This window comes from Rhagoletis zephyria, unplaced genomic scaffold (genome assembly GCF_001687245.7).
Source record: "Rhagoletis zephyria isolate East Lansing unplaced genomic scaffold, Rhagoletis_zephyria_1.1 Rzeph_scaffold_03493, whole genome shotgun sequence".
Classification (NCBI taxonomy): Eukaryota; Metazoa; Arthropoda; class Insecta; order Diptera; family Tephritidae; genus Rhagoletis; species Rhagoletis zephyria.
In genome coordinates, this window is record NW_016160576.1 from 3524 (window position 1) to 22471 (window position 18948).

The 18948-nt window shown below is 34.7% G+C and overlaps 1 protein-coding gene across 1 annotated transcript in view; it reads right to left on the minus strand.

Moving 5' to 3' along the window:
* The window catches only part of LOC108369097 (uncharacterized), a gene marked incomplete at its 3' end in the record, with an annotated part of 7131 nt that extends 3517 nt beyond the window's left edge, over positions 1–3614 (minus strand). The window contains exons 1-2 of the mRNA XM_017624096.1: positions 3603–3614; positions 82–252 (exon numbers count right to left, since the gene is read on the minus strand). Coding sequence (XP_017479585.1) covers positions 82–252; positions 3603–3614 — 183 coding nt within the window. The remainder of the gene's footprint in view (positions 1–81; positions 253–3602) is intronic.
* Positions 3615–18948: the final 15334 nt, after the last annotated feature.

Genomic DNA, 18948 nt, shown 5'->3' on the forward strand with positions numbered 1-18948 from the left:
TACATAGATATGTATGTATGAGTGTTGGCAAATATGCGCATTTAGATTTATTTTTAACTTACATTCATTGTGATGTATTACATTGTGATCATATTGCATGGACAGCGAACGCTTCTCCCTCGCCTCTTCTTGCATGAATAGATGCTCGCACGCTTCCATGGCGAATTTCTTCATCTTCTCAAGCGAACAATAGGCATTGCTTTTGCCCATAAAGCCACAAGCGATAATGATTGTGATGAGCAGTAATCGGAGCTGAGAAAATAAATAAGATAAAAAAAATAAATAATAAATAAATGATGTGCTTTTTTGTATAATTTTATGTATGTTTTTATTTAAAGCTAGTTTTATTAATTTTCACTAAACTTAATTACATAAAACTTTAATTTTTAATAACTGTAGAACTGATATACAGCATTACAAAAAGCTGGTTGATAATGTAAATATGTAAGCTACATAAAAACATTTGCGTTCAAATTTGGCCATTATAAGTTACGTATACGCTAGCGCGTACCAGAAGCCTGCATAGAAACAAAAGACTTAAGGCGCGAACACCAAAACGCAGGCGTACAAAAACGAATCCTCGCCTGAACTATTTTACGATATATTTACATAGCTCATTTGTTTTAATCCCTATGCTGTATTCATTAAGTATATACATATGTATGACAAAAAATAACCATTCATATAAAGCACATTTTTAAAGTACAGGAAAAGGATTAAAACTTTATATGTACATAAGATACCAAAGCAGTTTGATAAGTTAGTGACTTTTTGAATAAAATGGATTTTTTCTGTAAAAAACGTTTAGTTCAATATTTTGCAATTACTGCATGCCTTTCGAATAGGAGATTTTTTAAAGCTTCTCAAAATGGGTGTGGCTTAACCCTTACCAGATCAAGTGGGGAACATGTTTCTAAACGAGTTTCTTCACTCATAGAAAAATTGTGTGAATTGCTACTTAAAATTTATATACTTTTAAAAAACATAAATTTTGTAAAAAGAAACAAAATTGTAGAAAAAAAAATTAAAAAATATTCATAATTTTTTGTAAACATGAAAATAAATTTTTAGAAAAAAATTACATTTTAGAAAAATGTTAAATTTCAGAAGCTTATACGTCTTTAAAAAAAAAAAAGTAATTTTCAGAGAGAAAAAATTTTTTGCAAAAAACTAAATAGAAAGAAAAAATATTTTAATTTAAAAGGTACACCTTTTCCAAAAATTTTTGTTGCCAGCAATGAATATTTTAGGGAAGAAAATCATTTGATTAATTGAAGAAATACAATTTTTACCAAAATTAGAAAAATTTAAAAAATATTTTTAGAGAAGAAAATCCTTTAATTAATTAAGTTAAAAAAAAATCTCTCTGAAAATTATTTTTTTTTTAAAAACGTGTAAGCTTCTGAAATTTAATAGTCATTGAATTACTTAAATGGTTTTCTTCTCTAAAAATATTTTTTTCCAATTTTCAGAAAATTTTTCTAATTTCGGTAAAATATTCTATTTCTTTATGTTAAAAATAGCTAAATAAAATGAGGCACATTATGAAAGCAGATAAATTATAACTGTTTCACGTGATATTTTTAACAAAAGAAAAAAAATCATAGGCCTTTTAATGAAATAAGAAGAGGTACTCGGTTCGTCGTGTTTAGTTTTAATTATAGGCTTAAGGTCTAGAAGGGGTTAACAGTGCAAGGAGTTGTAAAGAGGACAGCAAAATAAAAAGAACAAGCAGGCTACTAGATATTTTTTAGTCGAAACTAAAGCGAACAAACCCCACAGGTGTAGGGTGGTAACAACAAGCGCGCTTTGTCGCCTTATCTTCTTCAAGGCAGTATGTAAATGTGTAATGGGTTTTTTCGAACATTGTAATAGCTCAGTATACATCAAGAATGCCACCTCGGGGATGCTCTCGATAATATCAAGAACGGGCCTTGGTAATGAAAGCATGCCTCTCCCCTACCTGCCATGTACATAGTCCACCCCTCCACTTATGTGATTTTGGCCTCAAGAGCTGAAAGCCTTTGTCAGCATTTCCTATGGATAATTACAAAACTCAAAAGAAAAAAATGTTATATTCAACTATTGTCTCTTTCGGCATCGCTCTTGGTTCAGAGTATTGTCATTGTTGTTATACTAACATACTTATATGCATCTGAGACTTTTCAATCGGTCGCAATATAATTAAAAATATGTTATTAGTTTCGAGTCTCGTGACTCATTGTTCTCAAGTTTTGTCTTTCAAGTGAGAACGACGTGCAAGCAAAAAGTATATTTTCAGCAGTTTTCGCCACATTTTCATATGTATTGCATTTCATTGCATTATCATGACCATAATAGTTCAGAGGCTGTAGAAAGCAGCCATGACGAGTAAGCAGCTAAATGCTTTAGAAATCCTCATCACCATGAAATCGATCCAGCCAAGCTACGATGCTTTGTATGAGGCGAAAATTTCAGCACCCAGAATAAGATGTGACCTGGCCGATTGGCTTTCATCTGCGATTTAAATTTTTAGGAGTGACGTCAGATAAGTACGCTAGATCTCGTTAGCCAACAGATCGAATTATATCCCGCTACATACACAGTGGGCACTAAGGCAAAAATCGAAGTTTATAATTAGCTTACAAGTATTTGCATGGCCTCATTCGGGAGCCGCATACCATACGAGCTAAATTGGGGACGTATTACTCTTCATAGGAACGCACCTCAAAACTTTCGTGATTTTAAACACTCCATATTTTTGCATTGACCAATGCAAGACTGATTTTGCGGCGCCACACGAAGCATTACTAATTTGAAATAAGTTTGGTCATTGAGCCATCCAAACTGAGTCATACCTACATGATGAAATTGGATCAAGCATGCAAGCAATTGAATTTCATTGTGAAATTTCGCCATCTTTATGGCCACAGAAAATAAAAGCAATCTCTTCATTTAGTCATTTGAAAAAATGCCAATTGAGCCGCTTTTGATGACTCAGTAGTTTATTAAAAAAAACACCAAAAACAACAAGCGTTTCACCCTAATTCTTGGCGGGCTAATTCTCACAAATTGTTACCAGCACTTTGCCTTTGGCGCGTACGCGTACGCATACATATCGAAATTATGCAACGCTTTACATACTTGCGTACATACATACGTACATACGTATATGTATGTATATTAACATGCCGGCATTAAATAAAGATACGGAAGCAATTGCGGTTAACAATGTAACAATGAAGTCTTGCTAAAACTCAACAATAAAGCAAAAACAAAAAAAAAACAAAAACAAAAACAATATATATGCCGAATTATCGAACAGAGAGAACACAGAATGGTTGGGTGGAGTCAACAGCAATGCCAAAATAAATCGTTATTTTTAACTGCAACACAGCAACAGAAACAGAACGGCAAGGCAAAGCACAGCAGCTGCGAAAAATGGAAAGTCCCCCATCATTGCAATAACAAAGTGTGTGTGTATGTATTTACTTAGATAGCGGGGAAAGTTTTATTCGGCTAATTGGCGGGAGCGCTAAAAATCTGCAATAACTTTTAGCCATGATTGGGTCTTTTGGTGCTTTGCACTTGATTAACAGCTAGTAGGCACCAATGTCACTTACCGTTAACTGCATTTTGTTTGATTTGAAGTTTAAATAACTGCTTAGCGAATATATATTTTTTTTGGGCACAAATTGTTCAAACACACTGGCTATGCGTTGCTGTCGGTTGCTATTTCAAATAGTTATGCACCGTTTTGGTTGGTAATTTTATTCGCACAAAAGTTTTTACATTAAATTTTTTCGGCGCTCGAAACTACAATATTTCGAGCTTTTAATGTCTCTCAACTATTTTTTTGGTTTTTTTTTTTTTAATCTTGAATTAATTTTGAATTTTGAATCAACACTTAGCTAAGAATTAGCAAAACATTTCGCTTATGCTCAAATTCACTTTTGTTCACACAACCCGTAATCCCACCAATGTATGTCTCGGTTTTCGCTTGCTGTTCTTCGCACTTCTTAATTGTGTTTTAGTCAAAGTCGCCGCGTTGTGTTGCGTTGTGTTTCATAATTAAAATATCGAGTGGAAATGAAAGCATTAATTTCAATTGATTCATTTATATATTCGGCGAGTCGGCGACGACAGGTATCGAAAGAAAGGATCGCCGCAACGCGATCACACAACTACACATACATATGTATGTACGAGCACAACCACTGCGATGAAATCAAAGCAACAAATACAGCATTTCGTTTAGCGTACAAAATTGTTGAGCATCATTTGTGCCATTTGTGGGCCATTTGAGCCATTTGAGCAAGCGGCGCTCACAATTGAAGAGCGTAACATGTCATTAATTGAGCAATTAAAGCTCAGATTTCGGGAGGTAAATTCGTTTGCTGAAGATTCTTGTTGTTGTATCAAGGTGTGTGTGTGTGTGTGTGTGTGTGTGTGTGTGTACAACAAACAGTTATTTTGATTGATTGTGAGATTAACAGCGCAAGCAAGTGACGAACGTAAAACGAACGAACGCACGTTCGAATTAATTAATACTCGTATCAAAATATGTTCACAGATAGCAACAACAAAAGGCTAACAAATAATTCAGGTGGGAGTAGGAAGCTATTAGACAGTTCATAAATCAAACAATGCGACATCTATATCCGTTGCTAGTATTGTCAGCATGTTTTCAGATAAGAAAACTAGCTACATTTACGGTTTTATGTTTTTTAGTGTTTTTTTTTTTTGTTTTAATTTCTGCGTTTCGCGCAAATTTTGTGCAAGCGCGAAAAATTAGCTATTTTTAGGTTGTTTAATGAATTAGAAACATTTGGTATGCGGTAGGTAGTAATTGAACGTGAGCAAGCATTTTATTTATTGAGCGGACAATTAAGGTATTTTTTATGCACGTAGGCAATGCTAATGTGATTAATTTTTTATTAATTCTAAAAGAAAATATACTAAATAATTTGGCTTACTATTATTAATTTATTTATTTATTTTTTTAATATCTGGCGAACTTTTTTGGGGCTAGAGGTCTAAAGCTCGTCGAAAACTGAGCTTTGACAAAAAAAAAGTAGGAGTTCTTTAAAGAGAGCAACCGGCCTAGGTTGTGCCTGGACTTATTTGCTCTGTACGGTTTTACACTGAAGGATACATACATATGTATGTATGTATTAGCCAACAAGATCGACAGAGGCATGTTAGCAAAGCAATTCACAAATGACTCGAAACAGGCAGGCTGAGGTAGCACTCAGTCAATCCAAGGTTAAATGAAGGTCCCACTTCCCCCACTAAATGAAATACAGCCGGTAGCTCCCAGTCCCGTAACGGCTCTCTGTGGCGGCAGGGTAATCGGTGGATACCAAAGGAAACCGAAAGAGACTAGCTGACACGCTTTGGCTGTGAAGACCGGGAGATGTTGCTGGGGAGAGCGGTAATGCTTAAGAACATGGTCGAGCTTCAAGGGAAGGCACGAAGTGTCAGTGTTGCCAGGTCATAGAAGTGAGAAATCGTCATTTGCATGCAAAAATCGTCGCCCTTTTTATAAACAGAACCAGGAAGCTCTTTCGGTTTTTTTTTCATTTTATTTTAGCTTCTGATTGCTATGCGTAAAAACAATAAAAAGTTTTACATTTTTACGAATTTTTTAAATAAAACTGGTCATACTTATAAGTTTTGCTAAAGAACTTATTCATAATTCCCTTCGTTCAATAAAATATAAACACAACCTCACAACGAAAAAATTACGAATTTGACCGCCAAAAACTACACAAGTAGTGATGAAACAAAGAAGAAAACTACTTATCGATAACTACTATTAGTGCTGCCACATGATATATTTTCGATACCACAGTTATGTATTAACAGAAATGGTAAACTCCCAATAGGTGTTTAAACTGCAATTTTTAGTTGTCTGTGTAACTATCTTCAAAGTTGAGAACTAGCCAAATTTGCACATAAATAAAAATCGTCATTCTTCTTATTTGGCACTACTATAAAAATCGTCATTGAGTCACAAAAATCGTTAAATCGTCATGGCAGTAAAAAGTCTTCAAAATGATGACCAAATCGTCAACCTGACAACACTGACCTATGTGACCAACATAAATTTTGTCCGCCTCAGTTTGCCGGCTCTATTAAACCAATAATTAAAATGGTGAATTTTTTTTTGCATTTTCTTTTGCTTCATAATTTTTTTTAAAGAAGATGAGTTCGAAAGCGAATGCGTAGAGTAATACCAAAACGAAGCCAAAGGCAAATATGATTACGAAAAAACTTTGAAGAGCAACCGAAAACGAATTCCATATGCGACGACTAAGATGAACACGAAAACGAATAAAAAAGCAGAGACGAATAGGAAGACCAATACTAATACGAAGACAAATACGAATACGAACACTTATTCGAACATGAATATGAAGACGAACGACGAATACGAATAAGAAGACGAGGTACGAAGACAGACACTAACACGAAGATAAATGCAGATATGAAGAATACGACGACGAAGTCGAAGCTGAATGCAGAGAATAATATGACGAATAATGAGAAGTGGAATACGAATAATAATGCGGACGCATTCTGAAGACAGCGACTAAAATGAACATGATGGTGAATGCGAAAACTAATACGTATACGTATTAGGGTGATTGACTCGGTTTTTCCAAACCGGTTTCCACCGTTTTTTTTTAGATATCTATACGCGTTTTTTTTCATTTCATACAAATCTTGACCTCACAATAAAAGTTTTAGTTTCAAAATTATATCCTAAAATTAAATAAATTTGATTCCAATAAATGAATGTTTGGCGCTTAAATGTTTTCTACGTGTTCCAATTCAAGTTCTGCTTGTTGATGTTGTAACACAAATGGAGAGATCTACACTTCTACTCCACCTCCGAAGAAAATTTTTTTATGGCAGAAGTACACTCGGAGGTTTGTCATTGCCTGCAATAGGCACATCTAACCACTCAGTTACGGCGGCATGAAAACTGTATAAAATAAAATCGATTTAAGAGGGTTTTTCTTAATTTCAAAATCGGGAACCGGTTTTTTTTAAACTGCAATTTTTCGAATAACTCAACAACTGAATTGGGAAAAAGACGAATAAGCGAACACCCTAATACGTGTAATACTCAGAGAATGAAAAATTTTCGGAACCCTAAAAAAAACTAGAAAAGCGGGCGAATTTCGGCAGTAACTAGCACTTCTTGTAAGAAATTAAAATTCTTTTTTTTTTCTACAATAAAAGCATCAAAAAGGCTGCAATTATGCTAATTATGTCCTGGGTAGTTACAAAGAAGAACTGCATCCAACTTAACAACCAACCTCTGCGAGTTAAATTATTTTTACTCTCACGCAGCGATTAGTAATTAGCGTAGTGGTTACCCTTCCAGTTCCATATATCTGGTCGACAATGTACGGATAATTCTATTGATCTGATAGGCCGATTGAAGCCGAGGAAATCAAAAGAAACTTAAAGATTGTACGAATGAATAAAGTAACCCCCATCTGAACCACATTGTTCACTTTTTTATTTGCTTTCGAATCTTAAAAATGTTATAAATAGAAACGGGCTTGCCAAATAATTTTTTTTTTGTTAATATTTAAATCTGTATTATCATAAGTCCCGCCACATTACTCCTACTACAATTCACCTGGACTTCGGTGGCCTCCACAAACCAGTCGGCACCTTACTTCAGACACATGTTTCCCAAAGTTCAGTGAACCTACTATTTGCACCCATATATTTGCATATGTATGCGTGTGCATTCTTAATGCAATTAGCTATACTTAACAAGCAATCATAAAACAATAAAATATGTTTCTTAATTGAAAAGCCAGAGTTTCGCCTTTGTCGGGATCCGCTGGCATTGAGCCAGTTTTGGTCTATGCCGGTTAAGGAATGCAAGAATTGTATTTGTATGAAAGCGCACATTTCTTTGAACATTCCAGTTTGAATTTGAATTCCGGTCATTACAAAAAAAAAAAACAAAATCAAATATATAATACTAATAAAAATGAAACCGATGCTAATCAATTGCAAGTCGCTTGTATCACCTGACGCTAAAAAGTAAAAATGAATTTATCGCTTTTAATATATTTAGAAGCGTGCATTTTAATCAAAGACATACAGTGGCGGTCAAAAATGGATGAATGGTGTTTCGTTTTAAATATTCGCAATGTTTTTCAAGCTAAAATTTTTTTGATATTTTTTATAAGAATATGGTTTAAGCTTTAACAAAAACTGTATAAATCACACTTTCAAACTTTATGCAGAACCTAGAAAAATTCCACACATTTTTATCTAAATTTCGTGCAAGTGCTTAAAATTCGCATTGATTTTTAATATTTTTTTTTTTTGACGGCGGCTTTCACCGTTTTTTTTCATATAAATAGCGAAATTTAGGAAAACTGGCGTTGACTATTTTTGTTTTTTTTTTTTGCAAACGGCGCATATTCTTCCATATGAAATTCAAGTTTATATGGAAAAAAGTGCCAAACGCTCTCAACAAAAAAAAAATTATTCAAAGCGATTTTTCAGCTGCGCAAAACTTGCGCTTATTTCACTAGAATTTTATAAGATTTTTAAAAATTCTGCTTAAAAAGCTCGAAATTCAGATAAAAATTTGTGGAATTTTTCTGAGTTCTGTATAAAGTTTAAAAGTGTGATTTGTATAGTTTTTGTTAAAGCTGATCCATATTTTTATAAAAAAAAAATATCAAAAAAATTTCAGCTTGAAAAATATTGTAAATATTAAAAACGAAACACCATTCATCCTTTTTTGACCGCCACTGTATGTACCTACATACATACCTACATAAAAATCTATTTAGACATGTTGGTAAGAGTTAACTCCGTTTATTATATTCGTAGAAGTACAGTATTTTCTATTTTCTTATGCATGTATATATGTAGTACATATATATCGTTACCTTAATATGGAAAGGTCCTATCTCATATCGTCGGTGAAATGCAAAAAAGCCGTAACTAATTAAAATTTTGTATAACATAAAATGATGTGGATACTTATAATTCTATGAAATGCATCATAATCAATCGAAATGTGAATTTGGCATTTTTTTCGTTAGTTACGGCTTTTTGTATTTCAGCGACGATGTGAGATATGGCCTTTCTATTTTAAGGTAACGATATGTATATATCTTACCAAAAATAGGTAGCCCAAATAGCAAAAAATAAATAAATTAATACCGCAAATTGAATGCAAATGGACAGAAACGCTCCAGCTGCGTAAGTATGTATTCAACGCGGGTCGCGATGCTGATAACAGAGGAAGAGGCAGGCCTCCTGTGCGTTAGAAAGACCAGGTGGAGAAGTACTTGGCTTCACTTGGCATTTTCAATTGGCGTCACTTCGCACAGAAGAGAAACGACTGGCGTGCTGTTTTGAAGTCGTCGAAAATCGGCTAAAAAAAGAAGAATTGAATGCTCTTCGATAAATTTATCAATAAATAAAATCATTAAAACAAATTAAAATATTCTCAAAAAATTTATTTTAAAGTGCATATTTATTCACAATATATTAATTTGTTGCTGCTGCTGGTTATGGAAAATCCAGAGAATGTAACAGTTAGCATGTTTATGATAAAAAGTATAATTAAATGTTTGGTTTTTATATAAAGCTTTTTGTTGATTGATGTTTTTTATTTATTTTTTTTTTCGATAAGCTTATATAGAATCTTATGATATTTTTTCATTAACCTATTTTCTATGATTTAAGTGTACAATTTGTCTTAAGGTTTTTAATGTGCAAATGATCTGTAACGATAACTTTTTTTATCCATAAATTGATCAGCAAAATTATAGGAATGATATTCATTATAAAAATTCATTAGCCAATAGCGCTCGGCATAACAGATAAACTTACTAAATGAATTATCGATTTATGTTAGTCGCTACAAGTTGCGATATATTATTCGCACACATAAAATTACATTTTTCGGACGTTGGTACAGCGCACTATCTCCACCAAGTGGCCATATGAAAGCACAATATGCCTGGTTATCGAAGAGCTCTGTATCCCATTGGACCTCAGGCAGGCATTTATTTGCCACTCCTAAGCCGCTGTACGTCCACACTTCTGAGCTGCTTTAGATTGAAGTATTTGTGGCAATTACTGACTCAGCCGTACGCATCGTACATACAAATCTACTATGTAGTAACCAAACTCTTCTTCTTAACGTTTTGGATAGGCTGGATGTGTGTGTGTTTTTTTTTTGGTGCAACATATTGGTGTTTTTTTTGGCCGAACGGCATTAGGATGGAAGACATTCGCCATAGACTAAGAGAAATGCCAAAACGAGATGATCTCAGCTGCAACCATTTTTCAATAATCAGCTGAAAGTGTTTTTACTTAGGAGGTTATATCGCGATTAGCAATCTCTACCTATTATCTTTCAGCTGCGGTCAATCAAAAAAAGTCTACCTGGAAATTTACTAAGATGAAATTCCACCTCGCCATGCGATCTTATTAGCCAAGATTTGATTGGCTGGGTGCATCGAAATGTCCACCTTCCCGTTATAGTATTGCCCTACTTCTTTGGTTACTCTGCATTGCTTGTTTCTTAACCTGCGCTTATATGTAGCTCGAAGTAGTTTATGGTTGTTAGCAACTTTTGCTAAAAGCTGTCATCAGCGATGTTTCAGTAATGTTTTTGACAAGCCATCGCAGCACATTTCCAGCGGAACTTACTGCCATTAAGGAGATCGCCCGGTGGCACATCTCCTCAGATTTGATTTGGCCAATATTAGATCCTAAGGAAATTCTATAAACTCCTCCAACCAGAGATCGAAAATAACCGTCACCAAGTGTTTTGTATGGTGTTTCCCACTGACACAAACACTCATCTCTCAAGCAAAGAGTGTTTCTCACCGTGGCATATCATTCTGTGCGATCTTTTTGTGTTTTCCGTTGTAGGCTATTTATGAACTGCTAAAATTTCCCTTATGCAAAGGCACTTTAGCAGGGGACTTCTATTTTTAACCGTCTTAATTTGTGGGTTATTGTAAGACTGGAAAATATAAGTGGGCGTGCATAAGTGGAAGCAAAGCCTAACTGCCGTCCCTAAATTGGAGCGCTAAGCGTTGCGTTATCCATTGTCGACGAGTGTCAGCGCGCGCTATCCCCAAATCAACGCGTCGTAATTTTTGACGTTTTCTCAGATCCTCTCGTTTTTATTCTCGTTTCCTCTTTCACTTTTTTGTCCTTTCTCTTTCTTTCCGTCTTCCGCATCCAACTTCAACACGTAACGCCCTGTCAAAAATGAAAATTCCATTTGCTCGGCGTTAGCGCCGCGTTATTGTGGGATGCTTCATACAAATTGTATGGGCATGAGGATTTTTGACAGTTGTTTGGCGCTTGACGCGCCAATTTAGGGATGGCAGTTAGGCATTGCTTTACACGACATATACGTACACATACATGTGCGAACATTTTTGACAAAGAAGAGAGCGGGCACATTCATAATATGATACACCGAAAATAAGTTATTTTATTTTATTGATAAAGAAAAGGATGAAGGCAAAGGTAAAAATAAAAACAAAAACAAAGATTTATCAAGTTTGTTATCGATTCGGGTATCGATATTTTAATCGATTTTGTTATCGATAATGTTTTCGACTTTGTTATCGTTATTTTTATCAAGTCAATTATCGATTTTGTTATCGACATTTTTATCGATTTTAATATCGATATCTTAATCGATTTTTTATCGATAATTTTATCGATTTTATTATCGATATTTTTATATATTTGGGTATCGATTTTGTTATCGACTACCAAATTTGATATGTTTCTACGCACTTCTACGGTACCCTGCGTACACGTTCGTGGGTAACCCCGCTCTAACACTTATTTTTCCTCTTCCAAAGATAAGTGTCCGTGTCCAACAGCAACGGAAAAATATATACAAATAACCCTTTCCCACTGAGAGGAGCACACATCTACAAAAAATAAACCACCTGTTTTGTTTTGTGGGTTTTGTGTGTAAGCGGTCGCAAACAACGCAGCGGTATGCTTTTAGCATATTGGTTATTTTTCACCCAATATTATTCTGTGCTATTTTATCTACGATTTAGTATTCACGAATCAATCGCCTATATCCAGTTCTATTTTTTACCTTTTTTTTATTGGGACGACTTGTAATTTATGCTCACCTGTAATCTACTTCGGTGTCGATCTGAAAATAGCTAAGCACTAGTCTACATAAATACTGCGATATCTGGGCCCAATTATAGTTTGGCGTGACTAGGAACCCCTCCAGTATTTCTCCAATAATAGAAAGCTTGAATGCCGATACCATCACCACCACAATGACTGTTTATGCTTTAACTTTCACTCCAACTTCTCCAGGTCTTAATTTGGAGCAGCGTTGTGGGCGTTTTCCACATTTCTGTACTAAGACCAACTTTAGAATTATCCAGCTTTGAGGGAAAACCCACTATGCGAAACAGCTTTTTACGGGCTTTATTAGACACATTATGTGTCATTTATTTAGAGGTACATCATAAATAAAAAGGTCAAATCAGCTACGGCGCTAATATGAAAAGTATGTCTGTAGTACTTAAGCATTCTGCCCTAATGTGTATGACCGCTGCAATTATTAATTTTATGCAATTTCACCGCAGGCACTTGCCAATATGTATTGTTAGCAAGGATGAAATTAAAACGCGATCAACAGGTCGATCGGCCGCCAACGGAATTACATCAGCCGGTAATTTGACTAACAAATAAGTGGGTGCGGCAGCATGAAAGTAAATGTCTGTACTCGTATATTTTCGTTCACTTGCCGACGTAAATGTAGTGACGTTATTAAATAAATGCTACAAACGTACGCACTCACGCACGCACGCACATTTTTTTTGCACCCACCCTGCTAGCCAATACACAATTAACGATTGCCAATGACATATAACGGTTGTTAGCGATACTTAATTTAAAAAAAAATGCCGGCTCGTCACTATAAATACTTACTTAATGCTAACATATTTACAAACGACGGCATCGTCAAAATTATCCACAAATCGGGCACTGACTGGCCAAACAGGTGGCAATCAATGGCGGTATCGGTGGCTAAGCGGTTATTGTGCGATATACATACATATGTATCTTCCTACGTATTTATGTATGTATGTAAATATAACTGTGCAAAAAAATGCGTGATCGAATTAATATATATTTATACTTTTATATATATATGTAAATGCATACATACGTATTTAACATTTGTATTCTTATGCATCTAAAATATTCTTAGATGTTGAATAAAATTAAAAATTACATACTCGACATATAGACATCCATACATATGTACATACATACCTGCATGCATATGTAGACAAAATCGTACCGGTTGCAAATTATGTTTTTTAAGAAAAAATTAGAACAGAACAAGTTTTTCTCTCTTTGTGTTTTTCGTTTGAAATTCATTATCTTAACTGTAATTTCTAAACATTTGCACAATAAACATTTGGCAAATATGAGCAAGTCCATAATTAGCTTTAACCAGAGATAATTCATTTGAATAAAAAAAATCGACTAAGCAAACTCACAAATAAAAAAAACAGCTTTCTTGAGAGGATCAAAAATTGTTAAAATTCAATTTAAGTACAACATATGTAGGAGCATACATAAATGTTTACTAACCTACTTCCCGAAATTTTACAAATTCCAGCAAATTTGTGCTTGCCTGCAACATTTTTTGCTATTGATTCCAACTTGCATGAATTCGCCTTGAATTGAATAATTTTTTCATTGACTAGCTGACGTCCGCGGCCCCAGATGAAACCCCCTCTTTTGATGACGACCACGGCAAACGTTTACAGGACTACGAATTGAGGGCATGCACTTGAAATTTCCGGACCCTTAGTGGGAAATTGGCCTCTTCCTGGCTGGGGCCTTACGCCGTCTACTACAGCTGCCGTATAAAGGAGCGCGAATTCGGTGTTGGATTTGTGGTCGGAAAGAGACTCCGTCGCCGAGTACTGATGTTGTTGTTGTTGTTGTAGCGGTGGTCGTTCACCGCGGTGGACGAGCGTCAAGCCACGATCCGCATCAAAGCGAAATTCTTCAACATCTCGTTCATCTGCGTCCGTCGGCGGACGAGGCATCCAAGGATCTCTTCTATGATATCAAAAACGTGTTTGGCGACTTCAATGCGAGAGTGGGCAAAGAAGGAATCATTAGAACCACTGTCAGAAAATTCAGCCTCTACCACGAAAGTCCCGTAACAGACTGAGGCTGAATTTTCTTAAATCAATGGGTCCACATTTTTGTTGAGTGTTTGGCCGAGTTTCCCCTTTTATTTGTGGTGTGTGGAGAGACCTACAATTTTACCCCACCTCGGTACAGAAAATTATTTTAAGAGGAACTTTCTCATGGCATAAATTTACTTGGAGGATTGCCAGTACCTGGCGAGGGACAACGGCCAGCTCCTACCGAGTGGAACTTTGCTCCCCTAAGCACCCGTCTATGGCTACCAGAACGGCGAGCGACTCTCAGAAATACTCGAAAAAAATGTTACTCAAAAATTGTCTCAAATCCTATGAGTAACAACGCTTATGGGGTCCATAAAAAAGTGAGTGAAGGCCAAGGAAAACGTATATTTAACAAATTTTTTATTTAGTCTCTAGTTACATAGTGAGCCCAGTTTCCGGCCAACAGCGAATCAATAACAAATTGTCTCTAATACCGGTCTCCCATCGACGACAGACAATGGCAAACCTCCGAGTTTATTCAGCCATTAAAAGCAACTTCGCAGCNTTACATAGTGAGCCCAGTTTCCGGCCAACAGCGAATCAATAACAAATTGTTTCTAAAAGCGGTCTCCCATCGACGACAGGCAATGGCAAACCTCCGAGTTTATTCGGCCATGAAAAGCAGCTTCTCAAGCGTGAGGGGAAACAAATGGTAGTGCCCGCTTTTGGGCAACACTTACAACTTCTTTCGCTTAACTGAGAACTCAATCAAATACAATAAACAGTACTTAACAAAAGTATGCATTGATAAAGTTTTTTACTCAGCTATTGGCAAATAGAGAGAACGTTATTTGGTATGATTGCCACACTTGTCGACCTTCCTGAGAGCACGTGTACGGTTTACAAGCTCCTACAACTTGTTACATTGAAAAATGAGGGCACGTGCACTTAACATACATACATACCTCCTACATGTGCACATATTTCTGCACATATAAAAAAAATATATCTTCAGCTAATGTTTTGGCTCACTTAGTCACCTGTCATTTGGCAAATGGTGGCCAAGTATTTTAGAGAAATATTTTATATTCAAAGCGCCATTCATTTTTATGTGGTACTTACAGGAAATCACATACATACATATTATATATGCATATGTATGTACATATGTGTATATTATTTAAACTCGAGTGACAACCGTGCGATATATTTAGTAAGTGACTTCGATTTCGAGAATATGTATCAAAATAAAATTGTAAAATTGGAAACTTCTTTGTGGTTTGCCAATGAAATTTTATTTAAATATACTATGCACGAATTAGTTTAATGAGCAGTAAAAGGTAAAATCAAATGAAACCATTGAACTTAGTCATCGTTGTAATGTGCATTTAATATATACATACGTACCTAGACATTTTTTGCTGGTAGTATGTAATAGTAAATACATATTTACTTATACATATGCAACAAGCACGAAAAAGATAATACTTAAATATCGTTTGTGCTGCGCACTTTTATTGTAAATACAAGCAAGAGGTAAGCGCTTAGTTATAGTTATGATACATTGAATGAACAAAAAAAATTTTCTACATTTTTTCGAAGAAATACATACCCTTTTTCACTAGAAAAGACAACAAAAATATTTGTTTACTAGTTTTGTTTTATTTTTTGCATATTTTCCCTAGCACTCTACGTGATTAGCTGTGCATTTTTTTATTTCAGAATATTTTTTTTTTTGTAATTTTTTATTAGTTATTGTTATTGAAGAATACACTTTCATGCCACACATGTATAAGTACATACATATACTTCCATATGAACATATACATATGTAAGCCAGTAGGTACAGTTTTTGCATATGGCTGCTATACTTCTACTTTGTACATATGTATATATTTTTGTACGACGACTGTACAGTAGCAATTTATAAGTAATTCACCTTTATAGCAAGAAATTTCATTAAAACACAGTTCTACGAAATACACCCGAGACAAGCCTTAGTGTAGGTTGTATTATTTTATATTATTTATTTTATTAAAAAACCGTTATTTTCGTATTTGATGCAACTATCTTATTACAGCTTGACTAATTTTCATTCGATTTTAAAAATCAAACATGTTTTGAAAAGGGGGATTTATAGACCTTAAAATTGATAGGTTCTTTCCCGTACGCAACGCGGGATCCCGCGGGTGCACAAGACAGCCCAGAAATCATTCCAGTACTCAAAAAAAGGGTAATAGAGAGCGAAATTTGGAACGTATTGGATCGTGTCTTCTTCTTCCTGCCCGAAACAGCACGGACTTTAGGTTCTTTCCCTAACAATCCGGACCGGATGCGGTAATTTGAGAATAAGCGAAAAGTTTTCTCTCAAAAATGGAACATAATCCAGAAGTACGGGAACTCAAAAAACCACATTTCGTGCCCAGAATGTGAGAAACAGCAGATTCGCGTTTTTTTTTGTTTTGGCACTTAAATGCAAACTCTTGGAAATTGAATTTTTTCACAAATTTGGTTTTAAGTATATAAAGATTGAAAATACATTCACTATTCCTTAAAAGCACCAAGTAAATGCAGGCAACATGTAAACACAAAACAGCTGATATACACTTGGACACTTTATCCATTTTTACCCGGAGACGTCAGAGGGAAAAACCAAAAATGCTACTATATTTGGCTCATAGTTTTTGAGTATATTGATTGTAAAATATATTTATCAAAATTGCGCAAACTTTATACTCAAAATTTTTAGAAAAATTTTAGTTAATCCAATTCATAGGCCATTATATTATAGTAGGATAAAGTGCAGGTTTCAAGTGGCTAAAAATACCCTCGTATTTTTATAATTATTTTTTTCTGGTGGGGTTCTGCATTTTCTTCCATACAAAGTATGTTCGGCATTTTTTTTTATGGAAAAATTTCCAAAAATCAACGGTATATCGTAGCTGCTTGAAACGTGCACTTTATCCTACTACAAAAAAATTAATGGGCTATAAAGCTGCATACCTAAAAATTTGTAAAAACTCGTCCAATGTTTGAAATTTTGGTGAATATTTTTTGCATTTTTATAATTTTTGTACACAATTTGATAAGCAGTTTATTTATGTAAAATGAGGTAGACTTTTATTAAAGAAATTTTAAATATTTAATAAACAAAAGAAATATAAACAAAACTTCTTTCAACCGCAAAATACATTTGTTGACTTAAGTTTGTTTGCAACGAGTTTTTTTCGACATACCTTAAGTTACTTTATCAAATATGTACACGCTAAAGTATTTTGAAATGAGTATAAATTTAATTACTGTCTTCTGTTTTGTTACTAATGAAATAACTTTCACTGTCACACATTTATTCACATTTAGTTATTTTTTTTTTATATGGTGGGAGAGCTTCTCAAACAATATTGATGCACTTTTTCGAGATAAGTTGTTGGAAAATAATGAATATCTAAATCACGGGATCAACCCCGGGATGTCGGGATCGAAAAAATCGAAAAAGAACATTCCTGCTCTCCATAGTATTATCTATCATCTTTTGAAAATTTCCCCAAAATATTTTCAAAAAATTTTAAAAGTTACGATTTGAGTTTTTTATAAATTAAATTAGTTTTGAAAAATACTTTTTTTCCAAAAAATCAGCGCAGATGTAAGAACATTTTAGGCTTAGAACGTCTGCATAAAAATCTTTAAACATTATATCAACGGAATCAAAATAATCCGATTTGTGGCGATATTTCCAAAAAGGTTCAGGTCACATCCTAATATTTTGGCCGAGGTCTTGAAATTTAATCAATTTTACAATTCCGGCGAAGAAATCGCAACTTTTTTGGGAGAAGCATCCTAATGTACATATATGTTCATTATTTAAAAAATATGAGGTAATCGGCTTAAATGTTTCGAAAAAATATTTATGTATTCATATACATACATACATACATGTACATGTTACAGACTACTACATACATGCTCTAAATTCTAATTAACGAAGTTTGAACACTTCTAATTCGATGATTCATCACTTGGGTCAACGCTCCGCATTACGTATTAGTTGTTGCTGTAATTTATTTAGTATTTAAGTCATTCAAAACTATGAATGAATAGCCGAAACGAAGCTTCAAATCTTAGATGATTGCTAATACATTTTTTTTTTTTATTGTTGTCAACTCTTTTTGCCAGAGATTTTTCGAGCACATTAACCCTCAATTAAAAGAATTCTAACTATGTGCGCCTACTTTTGAACAAAAAAAAAAACGACCCAAAAAATTTGGATACGCACGAGTGGGAATTGTGAAATAACTTAGATGTCTAGGATATTGACCAGAAATAAGAAGAAACGAAAACATACAAATACCGCAAAATCGCAAAGTCATCAAAGCAGCCAAAAAAAAATTGCAAAATTCTTTTGGCGCTCCACTGCTTTAAGACTCGCCGCTACTTATGCCGCATCCCTTGGCCATAGCGACGAATTTACTAAATCAAATGAGACGTAGGCACAAGAGCTTCGAATGAATGAAAGAAACTGGTTCGCAGAACTAGCGTGGCCGCCGGCGTGTAGACGTAAATGGCTTAGCTGGTGGATGCCTAGCAACAGGCGAGATCGAATTGGCTGCAACGCATTCCAGTCGAACCACGCAAAATATGTGTAGGTATACTTACATACATACATTTTTGGTAATATGCTTATGAATCGACTAACACTTTTAATCGCCGCCGGCCGTGGTCACTGTTGCTTGTTTGTTTAAATTTGGCCGCAACG